The 17,929-nt window shown below is 43.5% G+C and overlaps 1 protein-coding gene across 1 annotated transcript in view; it reads left to right on the forward strand.

Moving 5' to 3' along the window:
* The window catches only part of LOC139406949 (rho-associated protein kinase 2-like), a 78,219-nt gene that overhangs the window by 34,391 nt on the left and 25,899 nt on the right, over positions 1 to 17,929 (forward strand). Inside the window, exons 4-10 of the mRNA XM_071150140.1 lie at positions 1,145 to 1,282; positions 3,539 to 3,799; positions 8,279 to 8,423; positions 8,777 to 8,915; positions 11,416 to 11,507; positions 14,413 to 14,572; positions 15,205 to 15,298. Of these exons, the coding sequence (XP_071006241.1) occupies positions 1,145 to 1,282; positions 3,539 to 3,799; positions 8,279 to 8,423; positions 8,777 to 8,915; positions 11,416 to 11,507; positions 14,413 to 14,572; positions 15,205 to 15,298 (1,029 nt within the window). The remainder of the gene's footprint in view (positions 1 to 1,144; positions 1,283 to 3,538; positions 3,800 to 8,278; positions 8,424 to 8,776; positions 8,916 to 11,415; positions 11,508 to 14,412; positions 14,573 to 15,204; positions 15,299 to 17,929) is intronic.

Consider the following 17,929-nt stretch of genomic DNA (forward strand, 5'->3'; position numbering starts at 1 on the left):
CTTATTATGGTGGTTTTCTGTGTTGTCGTGTTGGTTGCAGGACGTTATGTTATCAAGGGTCTTCAATGGCATTATCTGCAACTTTTTGTCACGGTCAAAGTGACATTGTGTCATTCCAGCAATTGCAGTGCCTTCAGAAAGTATTCATTACCTTTGACTTATTTGTCATTTTTTTATAACCTGAATTAAAAATGGATAAAATATATTATTTTCTCACCTAATATTTTCTCACCCCATAATGACAAAGTGAAAACATGTTTTACATTTTTTTTAGCAAATTTCCTGAAAACTAAATACAGAAATATCTCATGTACATAACTATTCACACCCTGAGTAAATACATACTTTGGCAGCGACTACAGCTGTGTCTTTCTGGGTAAGTCTCTAAGAACTTTGCACACCTGGATTTATACAATATTATTATTTTCAAAATTCTTCAAGCTTTGTAAAATTGGTTGGTGATCATTGCTAGACAACCATTTCAATCTTGCCATAGATTTTCAAGCAGATTTAAGTCAAAACTGTAACTCGGCCGCTCAGGAACATTCACTGTCTTTTTGGTAAGCAACTCTAGTGTAGATGTGGCCTTGTGTTTTAGGTTATTGTCCTGCTGAAAGATGAATTAAGCAGACAACCAGGTTTTCCTCTAGGAGTTTGCCTGTGTTTTGCAGTAATGATTGAAAATCATCACATGATTTTCACAGTTCAATTTTTTTTTTTTTCACAGTTACATTTTCCCTGTTCTTGTGTCACTGATGCACTCGTGAGCTGGCTGCGCACTGCTCGTTCTAAAAATATAACTTTTGGTAATCAAAACAGTGGCAGCATGTGCAGCAATGGTGATTCTGTTTTCACATGCACAAGTGAAATAGGTGTTTATGCTGTTCTTCAAAATGCACAGATCACTTTATATATATTCCCAAAGAAACAAATAATTATTTCATGCTGTTTTGTTGACAATATGTCAGACGTAAATAAATCACTAATCGCATGAAATAAATGATGATCTTCAGAAAGCAACAAAATAGCTAGGGCTTTACAGTGATGGTGAAATTTGGGTTAAAATCGTCCTATAGCTGACACAGGGTTGATGGAGTGACGTGTTTGTGTGTGTCATAACTCATCATGTAACTCGCCCCTCCAGGTCCGTCACAAGGCGTCTCAGAAGGTGTACGCCATGAAAAAGCTGAGCAAGTTTGAGATGATCAAGCGCTCGGACTCTGCCTTCTTCTGGGAGGAGAGAGACATCATGGCTTTCTCCAACAGCCCCTGGGTCATCCAGGTGAAAGGGAGACAGAGTCACACACACACGCACACATAGGCAAACATGTGCACACCTTCACGCATCTATAGTTCACACACAGACCTACATATAACGTATTACACACGTTAATATTGCGATTTTGATGTGAATTCAATTACTTGTGCAGTCCTACCTCCATGGATTCCTGTTGCACTGGGGTATAAGAATGACTTAACAAGCATGTAAAGTCCTTTTGTTATCCATCACCAGGCAAAGAAATCACAAATGAAAAGAGACAAATGTTTGTTGACTTTAATAAATCAGGCAATGGGTAGAAAAATACAAATATACCATTTACCAATATTACGGCAACAATTAAGAGGTTTAAAACCACTGCAACAGTGGTAAATTTGCCTGGTAGAGGACCCAGGTGTATCACACAGTGAGCACGGCTACATGAGCACAATAATGCTTTGCAAGAAGAACGATTTCCCTAATCATCCTGTTTACATGGACACACACCACTTTGATTAATACTGAAAATCGCCAAAATAAATGTTGCACCACAATAACCATGTTGTTTTTGCTAAGACTTATTTGATTCTGAGATTGGACATAGAAGGATTGTATGTGAAAACTATTTATAAAAGATGCGTACTTTACTTGCACATAATAGGAGGAGGCTTGCGATAACCGGTGTTGGCACGTGTGCAGATAAAATACACAGCTGATTTAAGCTGTTTACATGTCCTAATCATTTGAAAGATTACTCAGAAATGCAGGTGTTTTATTCGGCGTATGCTTACTTCGATTATGATCAACATTTTGCACTGGTCTCCGGACAGATCCACATTGAAAACCAATACAATTTCTTTTTTTTTTTAAGAGGGAGAAGGATATCAGGGATATGTACAAATGTTGTATGGAGTAATGGTCTAAGATCCCTCCCCATGTCTTCTTCAATCTAATAAAACATTATAGAAATGTGCTAAGTGATGTTATCCTCATAAGGAGAGGGTGCACAACATTTTTAAAAGTTCTTTTTTAGTTATTTTTTTTCTCTCTGAACAATGGTTTTAGTATAAAGTAATATAATTTCCCAATAAATGTTGCTCAGTATTTCTATTTATTTTATACAGGATACACACACACACACACACACACACACACACACACTCCTCTCACTTTCTCTTAATGTGAATCAATCATTGTTGTGATATAAACTCAGGACCCAAAGATAAAAAAAAATCCAAATAACTTCACAGATCTTCATTGTAAAGGGTTTAAACATTGTTTCCCATGCTTGTTCAATGAACCATAAACAATTAATGAACATGCACCTGTTATGAAAACTTAGGACACTAAAGAGGCCTTTCTACTGACTCTGAAAACACCAAAAGAAAGATGCCCAGGGTCCCTGCTCATCTGCGTGAAGGTGCCTTAGGGATGCTGCAAGGAGGCATGAGGACTGCAGATGTGGCCAGGGCAATAAATTGCAATGTCCGTACTGTGAGACGCCTAAGACAGCGCTACAGGGAGACAGGACGGACAGCCGATCGTCCTCACAGTGGCAGACCACGTGTAACAACACCTGCACAGGATCGGTACATCCGAACATCACACCTGTGGGACAGGTACAGGATGGCCCGAGTTACACCAGGAACTGCCCGAGTTACACCAGGAACGCACAATCCCTCCATCAGTGCTCAGACTGTCCGCAAGAGGCTGGACTGAGGGCTTGTAGGCCTGTTGTTAGGCAGGTCCTCACCAGACATCACCGGCAACAACGTTGCCTATGGACACAAACCAGCGTCGCTGGTCCAGACAGGACTGGCAAAAGAAATGTGCTCTTCACTGACGAGACGCGGTTTTGTCTCACCAGGGATGATGGTCGGATTCGCGTTTATCGGAGGGTGAGGGCTAGGGCCATTCCCCCCAGAGATGTCCGGGAACTTGCAGGTGCCTTGGTGGAAGAGTGGGGTAACATCTGACAACAAGAACTGGCAAATCTGGTGCAGTCCATGAGGAGGCGATGCACTGCAGTACTTAATGCAGCTGGTGGCCACACCAGATACTGACTGTTACTTTTGATTTTAACCCCCCCCCCCTCCTTTGTTCATTATTACATTTCTGTTAGTCACATGTCTGTGGAACTTGTTCAGTTTGTCTCAGTTGTTGAATCTTATATTCATACAAATATTTACACATATTAAGTTTGCTGAAAATGAACACAGTTGAGAGTAAGAGGACGTTTCTTTTTTGCTGAGTTTACTATCCTATCCGCATGTTTTTCAGCTGTGCTGTGCTTTCCAAGATGACCGCCACCTTTACATGGTTATGGAGTATATGCCCGGTGGAGACCTGGTCACCTTGACCATGAACTATGACATGCCAGAGAAGTGGGCCCGATTCTACACTGCCGAGGTGGTGCTGGCTCTAGATACCATACACTCTATGGGTTTCATCCACCGTGACGTGAAACCAGACAACATACTGCTGGACCAAAATGGCCACCTCAAGCTGGCTGACTTCGGCACCTGCATGAAGATGGACTCGGTGAGTTTTGGTGGTGGAGATTGGAGAATAAAACAAAAATGTGCACCCCTTTTGGCTCCCCAGGACCAGGGTTGAGAAGCACTGGGGAAGTGCTAGGGAAGTGCTTCCCAATCCTGGTCCTGGGGAGCAAAACGGATGCACACTTTTGTTTTTGCCCTAGCACTTACACACTTGACTCAACAAATCAAGTCATCATCAAACTTTAATTTGAATCGGGTGTGTTAGTGCTAGTGCAAAAACAAAAATGTGCACCCCTTTGGATCCCCAGGACCAGGATTGGGAAACAGTGGTCTATGGCCTAGACTGGGCATTAAGGGTTTGGACTAAAAAGCATGCTCAATGGAGAATCACCAAAGGTGCTTTTTAGTTCAGGACTAGGCTTAACACTAGAACCGCTGGCCCTCAAGGGCCCCCCCCCCCCCCCCCCCCCCCTTTCAAACTAATGAGCAGTCTGACTGTAACATTCTAACAGTGTCATTAATACATTTAATGTATGCTATTGCAAAAGTACATCTTTGGTTGTATTTATCAAGTTCTTAGGTAACATAAAAAATATATATTTTTAAATAACACAATAGCATTTTCATTAGTTTATGTTACTGTAGGCTATATGTAAAAACAAAAAAATCAAGTGTTCAATTAATTTTATTCCTGGAGTTCCTTTGTTACAACTATGAAACAGAAAGCATATGTTGTAATGCGGTTATAAGAAATCCCGCTATGCCCTCCGACGAACTATCAAACAGGCAAAGCGTCAATACATTACTAAGATCGAACTACAGGACTAATACACCGGCTCTGACACTCGTCGGATGTGGCAGGGCTTGCAAACCATTACAGACTACAAAGGGAAGCACAGCCGAGAGCTTCCCAGTGACACGAGCCTACCAGACGAGCTAAACTATCCCCCCTCAGGAGACTGGAAAGATTTGGCATGAGTCTTCAGATCCTCAAAAGGTTCTACAGCTGCACTATCGAGAGCATCCTGACTGGTTGCATCACTGCCTGATATGGCTACTGCTCGGTGCATTCGGCTCAGTACATCACTGGGGCAAAGCTTCCTGCCATCCAGGGCCTCTATACCAGGCGGTGTCAGAGGAAGGCCCTAAAAATTGTCAGAGACTCCAGCCACCGTAGTCATAGACTGTTTTTTCTGCTACTGCACGGCAAGCAGTACCGGAGCACCAAGTCTATGTCCAAGATGCTTCTAAACAGCTTCTTCCACCAAGCCATAAGACTCCTGAACAGCTAATCAAATGGCTACCCAGACTATTTGCATTGCCCCCCCCCCCCCCCTCTCTCTTTTACACCGCTGCTACTCTCTGTTGTTATCATCTATGCATAGTCACTTTAATAACTCCATGTACATATTACCTCAATTACCTCGACTAACCGGTGCCCCCGCACATTGACTCTGTACCGCTACCCCCTGTATATTGTCTCGCTATTGTTATTTTACTGCTGCTCTTTAATTTTTGAAATGTAAAATGTTTATTTAAACTGCATTGTTGGTTAGGGGCTTGTAATTAAGCATTTCACTGTAAGGTCTACAGCTGTTGAATTCGGCGCATGTGACAAATAAAGTTTGATTTGGTAACGGCGTCTTTTTATGACATAAAATATATATATAATATTCAACCACCAAAATGCACGGTCAGCAAGTTGCGCAGTCAAATTATGAAAAAAACGTGCGCAAAGTGTGCCTGATGAATAATGAAAATCTGCACAAAAGTAATAATGTCATTATGAATTTGTGGTGATATGACAGCAGTCAAAAATAGTCAATTGTCAGGCCGTCCATTTCACGTCACATTAACAATGAAACAGCGAAAAACGAAAGTGCGTTGCTGATGTTGTTTTTTACTTGAGATGTAGTCTGCTCTCTCAGTGATGGCATTTTGTGCTGAGAATCGGCCCATAGCATTGTAACTGGCTTGTTCTCTCCTGCCTCACTGTTTCATTTGTTGGTGTCTCGGGCAACTACTCAGTGCGCATCGTTCTGGCTTTTCTGCACTTAGGCCTCGGAGGGGTAGGTTTCAGGCAGAGGCTCAGAATCAGAGGAATAATCATCAGAAATGTCATGATTCAATTCTTCCCCAACATCTGATTCATTTTCATTCAGATTTTTTTAAATTACGTACACTCTCAATTTGTACTCCAAGTAGGCCAGAGAAAACAGATAAGACTGCTTGGACTCCTGTTCTTTAACAATTGGTGATTACATAATTATCTACCATCTAGAATCCTTTTTCCATTTTTGGAGTTATAAATTAGAGATATACAGTACCAGTCAAGAGATTGGACACACCTACTCATTCAAGGGTTTTTCTTTATTTTTTACTATTTTCTACATTGTAGAATACTAGTGAAGACATCAACACTATGAAATAACATGGAATCATGTACTTAAACAAAGGAAAATACATTTTAGATTCTTCAAAGTAGCTACTCTTTGCCTTGATGACAGCTTTTTACGCTCTTGGCATTCCCTCAACCAGCTTCATGAGGTAGTCACCTGGAATGCATTTCAATTAACAGGTGTGCCTTATAAAAGTTCATTTGTGGAATTTCTTTCCTTCTTAATGCGTTCGAGCCAATCAGTTGTGTTGTGACAAGGTAGCGGTGGTATGCGGAAATAGCCCTATTTGGTAAAAGACCAAGTCCATGTTATGGCAAGAACAGCTCAAATAAGCAAAGAGAAATGACAGTGCGTCATTACTTTAAGACATGAAGGTTAGGTCAATACGGAACATTTCAAGAACTTTGGAAGTTTCTTCAAACCATCAAGCGCTATGATGAAACTGACTCTCATGAGGATCACCGCAGGAAAGGAAGACCCACAGTTACCTCTGCTGCAGAGGATAAGTTCATTTGAGAGTTACCATCCTCAGATTGCAGCCCAAATAAATGAGTTCAAGTAACAGACACATCTCAACATCAACTGTTCAGAGGAGACTGAATCAGGCCGTCATGGTCGAATTGCTGCAAAGATACCACTACTAAAGGAAACCAATAAGAAGAAGTGACTTGCTTGGGCCAAGAAACACGGGTAATGGACATTAGACCAGTGGAAATCTGTCCTTTGGCCATGAGTCCAAATTTGAGATTTTTGGTTCCAAACGCTGTGTCTTTGTGAAAAGCAGAATAGGATGATCTCTGCATGTGTGGTTCCCACCGTGAAGCATGGAGGAGGTGTGATGGTGTGGGGGTGCTTTGCTGGTGACACTGTCTGTGATTTATTTAGAATTCAAGGCACACTTAACCGGAATGGCTAACACAGCATTTTGCTGTGTAACCCTGGCATTGCCTATGTAACCCTGGCATCTACAATCACCCGACCTCATCCCAATTGATATGGTTTGGGATGAGTTCAAAAGCAGCCAACAAGTGCTCAGCATATGTGGAAACACCTTCAAGACTGTTGGAAAATCATTCCCTCATGAAGCTGGTTGAGAGAATGCCAAGAATATGCAAAGTTGTCATCAAGGCAGGGTGGCTATTATGAAGAATCAAAAATACATTTGTATTTGTTTAACACTTTTTTGGTTGCTACATGATTCCATATGTGTTATTTCATAGTTTTGATGTCTTCACTATTATTCTACAATGTAGAATAGTAAAAATAAAGAAAAACCCTTGAATGAGTAAGTGTGTCCAAACTTTTGACTGGTACTGTATACCCATTGATTCTTGAAGAATATAACATATAAATGCCTCATGAGCTTAGTTCAACTATTGTTATAAGGGCACAGGGTGAGACCCAGATGCAGACACAGGAGGCAGATGGTTCGAGTCTCTGATATTTATTATAATCCAAGGGGCAGGCAAGAGAATGGTTATGGACATGCAAAAACAACATAAACAAGGTCAGATTCCAAGAGGTACAGAGGGGCAGGCAGGCTTGAGGTCAGGGCAGGCAGTATGGTCAGGCAGGCAGGCGGGTTCAGAGTCAAGGCAGACAAGGGTCAAAACCGGGAGAACTAGCAAAAGAGAGATAAGAAAAGCAGGAGATTTTTTTCACTTGACAAGACGAACTGGCAACAGACAAACAGGGAACACCGGAATAAATACCCAGGGACTAATTGGGGGAAAAGGGTGACACCTGGAGGTGGGTGGAGACAATCACAAAGACAGGTGAAAGAGATCAGGGCGTGACAATTGTACCTCATCAGAACCCCAAATATAAGCTTGTTTGTAGACAGTATGAATGTAAACAAATACTGTATATCCTCAAAACATGGATGGTCAGTCCTTGCATCTATAGCTCTTTCTATGCATTTCTCCAGGCCCATCCCTCAAAGTTCTACCTAAAGTATAAATTAAGAATTCTAACTCTAATCTGTGTTAGGGACATTGTCCCAATATCTTTCACTTAAGGTTACCTACTTTAACTAGGTCTCCGTCTCTGTCTGTCTGCCTGGCTCCCCACCTGCCTGTCTGCCTCCCCGCCTGCATCTTTGTCCGTCTATCTGATTCCAGACGGGCATGGTCCACTGTGACACGGCGGTGGGGACTCCGGACTACATCTCCCCCGAGGTGCTCAATTCTCAGGGGGGCGACGGCTACTATGGCCGCGAGTGTGACTGGTGGTCTGTGGGGGTCTTCATCTTTGAGATGCTGGTCGGTGAGTGAGTTTTTCTCTGCCCCCATTCACTGATCCTGAATCAGAAAGGGGTTGAGGGTCTGAATCATGCAGACCATTTGCTTTAAAAATGTAATAAGCTTAGTTTTGTAATTTGATTTGGATTGACGTTAAGATACAATATCGAACATGATTTGGTTAACCACGCTTGGGTGATAAGTAACCTTTCCAGAGACCTCAAGACTTGGCTTTAGCTCAGTGGGCTAGACACAGGTTTGAACCCAGTTAGTCACACTACTAAGCTATTAGTGTGTATAGAAACCAGCTTAACCTCCCCCTGTAATGCGTAAATTAAAACCCAATCATCGTTACTTAAATTTCACCTCTCTTTTTAGGTGACACCCCATTTTATGCCGAGTCACTAGTAGGAACGTACGGGAAGATCATGGATCACAAGAATAACCTTAACTTCCCAGACGATGTGCAGATGTCCAACGATGCCAAGGACCTCATCTGTGCCTTCCTGTCTGACAGGTGTATGTGTGACCTCTGACCTACGAAACACATGCCAATGACCTCTGGGATCCCTCGGCTCCTTCAAAGTGTGACCCCTCACTTTTCACACTTTCCCGTGGAGGCTATGTAACTGCCCTTTAAAGGCAGAGTGCAAACAAAAGCTAGATTTTCCTGTGTTTTATATACTGAACAAAAATATAAACGCAATATGTAAAGTGTTGGTCCCGTGTTTCATGACCTAAAATAAAAGTGCCCAGAAATGTTCTATACGCACACAAAGCTTATTTGTCTCAAATTTTGTGCACAAATTTGATTACATCCCTGTTACTTAGCATTTCTCCTTTTTCAAGATGATCCATCCACCTGAAAGATGTAGCATATCAAAAGGCGGATTAATCAGCATGACCATTACAGTTGCACCTTGTGCTGGGGACAATAAAAGGCCACTAAAATGTACAGTTTTGTCACAACACAATGCCACAGATATCTCTGGGTTTGAGGGAGCGTGCAATTGGCATGCTGACTGTAGGAATGTCCTCCAGAGTTGTTGCCAGAGAATTTAATGTTGCTTGTTCTACCATAAGCCACCTCCAACGTCGTTTTAGAGAATTTGGCAGTACGTCCAACCAGCCACACAACCACGGATAACCATGACAGCCCAGGACCTCCACATCCGGCTTCTTCACATATCTGAGACCAGCTATTCGGACAGTTGATGAAACTGTTTGTTTGCAGAACCGAATAATTTTTGCACAAACCTGTCAGAAACTGTCATAGGGAAGCTCACTGCGTGCTCATCATCCTCACCAGGGTCTGCAGTTTGGCGGACAACAAACACAATTATATTTTATCGATGGCAATTTGAATGCACAGAGATACCGTGACAAGATCCTGAGACCCATTGGCATGCCATTCATCCGCCGCCATCACCTCATGTTTCAACATGATAATGCACAGCCCCATGTCGCAAGGATCTGTACACAATTCCTGAAAACTGAAAATGTGCCAGTTCTTCCATGGCCTGCATACTCACCAGACATGTCACCCATTGAACATGTTTGGGATGCTCTGAATCGATGTGTACGACAGCGTGTTCCAGTTCCCGCCAGCAACTTCGCACAGCCATTGAAGAGTGAGACAACATTCAAACAGGCCACAATCAACAGCCTGATCAACTCTATGCGAAGGAGATGTGTTGCGCTGCATGAGGCCAATGGTGGTCACACCAAATACTGACTAGTTTTATGATCCATGCCCCTACCTTTCTTTTAAGGTATCTGTGACCAACAGAAGCATATCTGTATTCCCAGTCATGTGAAATCCATAGGTTAGGGCCTAATTTATTTATTTCAATTGACTGATTTCCTTACATGAACTGTAACTCTGTAAAATAAAAATAAATTGTTTCATGTTGCATTTATATTTCTGTTCAGTGTATATATTTACACACTATGAGGTTCATTTGATGATGTTAATGCCTTTTAGTGTAAGAGCTCTTTGAAAAGACCACCCGTTTTGGTGAGAGGGAGTTTGGGTCTGCCTAGTGACATCACGCCTGCCTGGTGACAAATTAGTTGAAGGTAGCATAGTGGGTCGATTTCCGCAAACAACTAAGAGCATTGAAGCGTAATGACCCAGGCCAGTCCCATCAGTCAGCCCCCAGGTGAAGCCCACTTCCTGTTGACATTAGCAGCCCTCCCCCCGGGGGCCACGTCAACAACTGGCCCTTTCTGCTGCCCTGCAACATCTGCTTTCTACTCCCCTCCCCTCTGTTGATTTTTTTCTCTCACTTACTCCACTGTCATTCACACACATTCCCTACACACTGTCTCATGCACTCATTTATTCACGCTCAACACGTTGTGTACTGACTCACTCACCAACTCACTCTCACCCACTCATTCATCCATGACTTAATCCAGTCCCTCCCCATCTCCCTGTTTTGTCTCTCTCTCTGAGGGACAAGCTGTGTTTTTTTTCCATGGTCTCTCATGTTTTCTAGTGGGACAGAAACACACCCCTCCCTTCTTCCCTTGCTCCCTCCCTTCCTCATGGCTGAGGCTGGAATGTCCCACACGTGGCAGTCCAAACTGCCGCACCCCTCCGGCCCTGCACCCTGTGGCAGGGAGAGCGGGAGGGAGGGTGAGAGGAAGAGAGAAGCAGTAGTGTTGTTGACTTGTCTGGCCCAATTGCCTCACTACCCTATTGCCTCATTACCTGATTGTGCTCCTGTGTGGCTTTATCTATCTCCATATCAGTAACTTTCTGGACCTATCTTCTCTCAGTATCACTACTCCTACTGGCTGCAGTTAGACTCTGGTTCTACTGAGTGCTGCAGTGGTCATGAGGCAGTCTAGCCTGGTCAGTCAGTGGACTGCGGTCAGTGCCTTGAGGGCTAGCAGTCACTCCAGCTGTGTGGAGGAAAGTGGTGCTTTGCATTGTGTTCAGGTTGCGGTTGAGTTGCACGTTTGAGTGACTGAAAACTCTTTGACCGCGCCGTCTCATTGGCTATGTACAGGGAGGTGCGCCTGGGGAGGAACGGCGTGGAGGAGATCAAGAGACACCCCTTCTTCAGAAATGACCAGTGGACCTTCCACACCATCCGACAGAGTAAGTGTGTGTGTGTGTGTGTGTGTGTGTTCAGTCATACATTGTGTGTGTGGGCATGCGTTCCAGTGCGCACCTTTGCGTGTATCCCTGTCTGTGTGTGCCTTTGTATCTGCCTATGTAACCCAACCTCCCATTTTCCTGATTATACACGACATACTACAGTTCATTCCCATGCATGGGGCCATGAAGCATTAGCCTCCTCTTTGCTCTTTTTGGTCTATCAGCAAAAATGTAGTGCAACAGTCGTATGGAGTGCTGATCTAGGATCAGGTATTTCCTGCTCTCCATGTGATCTTATTTATTGTGATCTAAAAGACAAAACTGATCCTAAATCAGCACTCCTGCTCTTGATACATACAGTTATCAGAAGGCAGAGCTCAGCTGTGACTGAACTATTACTAATCAGTCATTATACCATTGCCCTGCGTAAAGATGTACAGATGTTAATGCTTTGTCAGTAGTATGCACTTGTTTGCCATTTTATTCGGAGATACAAGGAGGGATCGCATAACATGGGCTCCTCCATCCTTCCATTCTCACTGATTTTGATATCATGTGACAGGAATCAACTGAAAGTACTTTGGTGGGATCACTTGCACACACAGCGCAGGCACACACACAGCGCAGGCACACACACAGCGCAGTCACACACACAGCGCAGGCACACACACAAATGGTGGAAATGCTGCTTGCAGTTATCCACTGCTGCCAGATCAGTAAAGTCACCAAGGAAATGAGGGAAAAGGAAGGAAGAAGTTTCACCTGGCTCTGATTAAGACCGAGACATACTGTAACTTCTGATCACAGCCCAGGCAGTCTGTGACACTAAACCGGAAAGAGTCCTTGCTGCACTACTGAAACCCCACTGTGTGTGTGTGTGCTTGTGTGCATATGTGCGTGCGTGTGTGCGTGTGTGTGTCTTTCCTCCTTACAGAACCTCACAGTGTGTCTCAACCTTTCCGAACCCTAGTGTGTGTGCGTGTCTCATCCTTAGATCTTCATTCAACCCATTGTTGCACAGTCCATAGCACATATCACAGGCAACAGTTCTCCTATTGAGCTCCCCACTCTCTAGTTTGTTGTGCATCCCCATTCTCTTGGTCTCTTGGTAGATATTGTGGTCTACAGCTTATCGAGACTTCTTTAATATTAGACATCATGCACCAGCTATTATTGACAAATAAACACACACCCCCACCCGTCGTTTTACCAGAGGTAGCGTCTTTGTCCTGCCAGTGCATGGAAAATCCCGCTAGCTCTATATTGCCCGTATCGTCGTTCAGCCACGTTTCGGAGAAATATAAGATATACAGTTTTTGATGTTCCGTTGCTAGGATAATCTTAATCATAGGTCATCAATTTAAATTTTCCAATGATTGTACATTAGCAAGAAGAACGGATGGCAGTGGGAGTTTACTCGCTCGCCTACGAATTCTCAGAAGGCTACCCGATCTGCGGCCCCTTTTCCTGCGTCTTTTCTTCACTCAAAAAACTTGGATCTGGGCCTGTTCCCAGTGAAAGCAGGATATCCTTCTCGTTGGACTCGTTAAAGGAAAACGTTTCTTCCAGTCCGCGGTGAGTAATCCCTGTTCTGATGTCCAGAAGTTATTTTTGGTCATAAGAGACAGTAGCAGCAACATTATGTACACAATACGTTTTCTTTTAAAGTTATGCAAAAAAAACTAACAAAATAGCAGAATTGGTTGGGAGAATGTAAACGTCAGCCATGTTCTTCGGCTGATGCACCCTGTCCTATGATTGTATGATTGAGGGGAGGTGGAAGGAGGGAAAGGGTGGAGAGGGTGTCGGTAGCCACTCTGGGGGCGGGCTGGGTTGGATTGGGGTAATGAGAGGGGATGCCCCAGAACCGCTGCACCAGGCCCCAGATCAGATTCGAGGTACGGTCGCTCCCTCCTCTCTGCACTCTCACTGTGGCCACAGTTGCCTGTCATTAGCCTACCCGCTATCAGAGAGCATGCTGGGTAAGCAGCGCCGTAATTGGCCTCCGCAGAGCTAGAGTGGCATCTCTTTCTCCAGTCTCACCGCACAACTATTTTTTTCTCTTTCTTTCGTTCCGTCTTTTATCACTCACTCTCTGTATCCATATGTCTTTCTCTCCTGTCTTTCATCCATCCATCTCTTGATCTCTCCCTACTGAGGGTCTGTCTTAAACTTGGCTATCTTTGCCTGGAGCAAGAACCGATCCTGTTGAAGAAAGAGGATTCAACAAGGCGGCTTAGTTTCCTAAAGAGCAGGCTTACTTTTTCAGCTTTCGCCTCCTGGCCCTTATAAGTTATTTCTGTCCGGCTCTGTAGCCGGGGGCCTTTAAAGGAGCAGCAAAAGAAGGAGGGCTAGTTATATCTCTCCTGGAGTGTGTTTAGGCTGCATGTGTGAAAGGCAACAGTGTGTGTTGAGACACAAAGCGGGTACTGTAGGGGGAGAGAGGAGTGGCGGGTCTGGCGTCCGCACCACGCCAGCTCGGTCTCTTCTACCTCCTATGCCCAGTTTCATTTGGTGTGCTACACACACACACACACACACACACACATTCTATACACACTTAGAAAATCACAAACTATACTGTGAAAATAACCACACACTGATTGAGAATTGGAGGAGCTGTCAGTTAGCTCTGTGTTAGTGTATCTTGATTGACACCAATTTTAGCACGGAGCTGAGTTGGTTGATTTTAGACATATTTGAATCAGCTATGTCTCCCTCTCTCTTCTCTACCCAAACCCACACTATTTCCACCCCTTTTCTGTCCTCTCTCGCTCACACACACACTCTGCTTCTTTATGACTGCATCTCTCTCTCACTCTGCCTCTCTCCCTCTCTGCCCCCATCTCCCCCTCTCTGCTTCTCCCACTTCCTCTCTGCCTCCCTCTCGCTCTCTCTTCTTCAGCAGTGGCCCCAGTTGTACCAGAGCTGAGCAGTGACATAGACACCAGTAACTTTGACGAGATTAAGGATGACAAAGGCGACGTGGAGACCTTTCCCACACCAAGGGCCTTTGTGGGCAACCAGCTGCCATTCGTGGGCTTCACCTACTTCAAAGAAGACCAGTAAGACTAATTGGTTTCTATCTATCTATCTATCTATCTATAAGACTTAAGGTTAGTGTCTATACAGTGTCTGTGTACATTCATGTTAGTGTTATATTTAGCTTCAGCAAGCGTGCCAATTATCTAGGAATCTGGTTTGGTTTTCTAAATTTACATTGGAATGAGTCTGCTGTATGTTTTTAAGGGTGTTTTTGTAAGACTCTGTACTGTGCAGAAAACGTGCTTAAGGTCATGTCTGTGCCTGCAGCTATAGAGAGAGGAAATGAAATAGGGAGAGAGTGAAAGAAAAAAGGTAGAGTTGTATGTTGAAATGTAACACTATTTTAAGCCAGTCGTACACGCTGCGTCTGTACTTTACACTGCCTCCTTGTTCCAATAGCCCTTTTAATAAAGCCACTAGGCTCATGATAAAAGTCTGTTCTTATGCTCACGATCATGATCATTGAATGTGAATTGTAGAGCTGGAGTCTGAGCTGGGTCGGTTCTTGGTTGGGCAGGATGTGTTATGGGGCGGGATACGGGCTTGGGTACTCAGAGGGCGAGGAAGGTTGGCATGGCTGGCAGGGCACCTCAGGTAAAGCCAGTTTAAAGACCTATCTCCTCCCTCTCTCTTGCTTCTCCTTCTCTAATAGGCTGCTGAGAGGTGGGAATACAGGGATATCTGTGGAGGACTCTAAAGACTGTAAGGATAGCTCTGAGGAAAAAGAGGACAGCATCAAAGGAGAGGTAGGTTGTTGCATTGTTGCGTACATACATGCATGCATTTGTGGGTTTGTTTGTTTTTAAAACAAAACGGGAAAATGTGTGCTCAGCTCTAGGACATTTGAGTACAAATTCAATATTGAAATGTTCGGTGCAACGTAGTAGCTCTCAAGACAGACCAATGGAATACAACACTCAGATAGACAGACATAATTCTCAGACAGACAGATTGAAAAGAACACTGAGACATACTGACTTATCGGATGACTCAAATACAACCAAGTTCACTCTAGCCTTTTGGGGGCCCTAAGCGAGATTTGGTTGCCCCTCCCTACACTTTTTGCCATGGGGCGGAGAGACAATGTTGCAATTTTCTAACAAATTTCATGCAATTCTACTCATTTGGCAATAATGGGGCAGAGATTTTTTAACAACAACAACATTTTTTACAGCTAATTCCCTGTAATTCTACTCATTTTGCCATGAGGTGGAGAGACATTTTTTCAGTTTTAAAGCTAATTACCTGCAATTCTACACATTTTGCTATGACTTATGCCATGTTAATGATATCTGAGTGAAAGTGTCTAACAAATCAATGGGGGACCCCTGGAGGTCAGGGCCCCTGGGCACGTGCCCTAAGTGACCGGTCGGTATTTGCCCATGATTACCACAAGCTTAAATAGCTTGCGAGACTAACTTACCAATCAAAAAATAATTTGCTGACATGGGCTAATTGAGTGACTGTCAGTGACTGACAACAAAATAAAAATTCCTGATGCACAACTAACTTACACCTTGTGGGGCAAGCATCCTGGAGTCCCTACGCGACCACTTATATCGCTTAACCCTGGAGCCGTTTCTGAGTTCACTAAACAGGTGCCTCACAAACCCAACAAAAATACAAGGCCTACCCTGATTAGATGATACTTTATGGCAAGTTATGAAGAAGAGATGCTGTTCTATAACAGTCTCTAAAATGTGCCCTAGATGTTATGTCATTTAGCAGATGCTCTTATCCAGAGCGACTTAAAGTAGTAAGTGCATACATTTCATTCTTTTTTTTTCTTCTTCTGGTCCCCCGTGGGAATCGAATCCACAACCCTGGCGTTGCAAGCACCATGTTCTACCGACTGAGCCACACGGGACCATGTTGACAAACTAATCTATAAAGGACTGAGAAACAAAGTGACAATGAGTCTCAGGAAAGCCAAAGCCAATTTCTTTCTCAATATCATCAATGAAGCAAAAGGGAACAGCAACAAACTCACTGGGAAAGATCATGCTGAGTCTACAATTGAATGTCAATGGCTTCAGGACAACAGCTCAGTCATCGCATCCACCTTTAATGACTATTTAATTGACTCAGTCCTAGAGCTGGGCCAAAAGTTCACCCCAAGAGACCTGTCCATGATCCCCAGCAATGAAAGACATACCGTTTTTTGTTGTTGTCCACCAGTGAGGTAAAGGTCAAGAAAATCCCTCCCTCAAACTCTAAAGCAAAAGATATGTTTGGTCTTGAAACTGTATTTCCAAAAAAAGTACAGTGACAGCCTAACAACCCTAATTACCCAGATAGTCAAGTTATCAATGCAAGAAAGTTCATTCCCAAAAGTATGGAAGACAGCCATCTTGAACCCCTGTACATACAGTTGAAGTCGGAAGTTTACATACACCTTAGCCAAACACATTTAAACTCAGTTTTTCACAATTCCTGACATTTATTCCTAGTAAAATTCCCTGTCTTAGGTCAGTTAGGATCACCACTTTATTTTAAGAATGTGAAATGTCAGAATAATAGTAGAGAGAATGATTTATTTCAGCTTTTATTTCTTTCATCAGATTCCCAGTGGGTCAGAAGTTTACATACACTCCATTAGTATTTTTAGCATTGCCTTTAAATTCGTTAACTTGGGTCAAACGTTTTGGGTAGCCTTCCACAAGATTCCCACAATAATTTGGGTGAATTTTTGCCCATTCCTCCTGACAGAGCTGGTGTAACTGAGTCAGATTTGTAGGCCTCCTTGTTTGCACACGTTTTTTCAGTTCTGCCCACAAATGTTCTATAGGATTGAGGTCAGGGCTTTGTGATGGCCACTCCAATACCTTGACGTTGTTGTCCTTAAGCCATTTTGCCACAACTTTGGAAGTATGCTTGGGGTCATTGTACATTTGGAAGACCCATTTGCGACCTAACTTCCTGACTGATGTCTTGAGATGTTGCTTCAATGCATCCACATAATTTTCCATTCCTCATGTTGCCATCTATTTTGTTATGTGCACCAGTCCCTCCTGTATCAAAGCACCCCCACAACATGATGCTTCCACCCCCGTGCTTCACGGTTGTGGTGGTGTTCTTCAGCTCGCAAGCCTCCCCTTTTTTCCTCCAAACATAACGGTGGTCATTATGGCCAAACAGTTCTATTTTTTTCAGCATCTACACAAGGTCCTTTGCTGTTGTTCTGGAATTGATTTGGACTTTTTGCATCAAAGTACGTTCATCTCTAGGAGACAGAATGTGTCTCTTTCCTGAGCGGTATGACGGCTGCGTGGTCCCATGTTGTTTATACTTGCATACTATTGTTTGTAGAGATGAACGTGGTACCTTCAGGCATTTGGAAATTGCTCCCAAGGATGAACCAGACTTGTGGAGGTCTA

The sequence above is a fragment of the Oncorhynchus clarkii genome, chromosome 4 (assembly GCF_045791955.1).
Source record: "Oncorhynchus clarkii lewisi isolate Uvic-CL-2024 chromosome 4, UVic_Ocla_1.0, whole genome shotgun sequence".
In the NCBI taxonomy this organism is placed as follows: domain Eukaryota; kingdom Metazoa; phylum Chordata; class Actinopteri; order Salmoniformes; family Salmonidae; genus Oncorhynchus; species Oncorhynchus clarkii.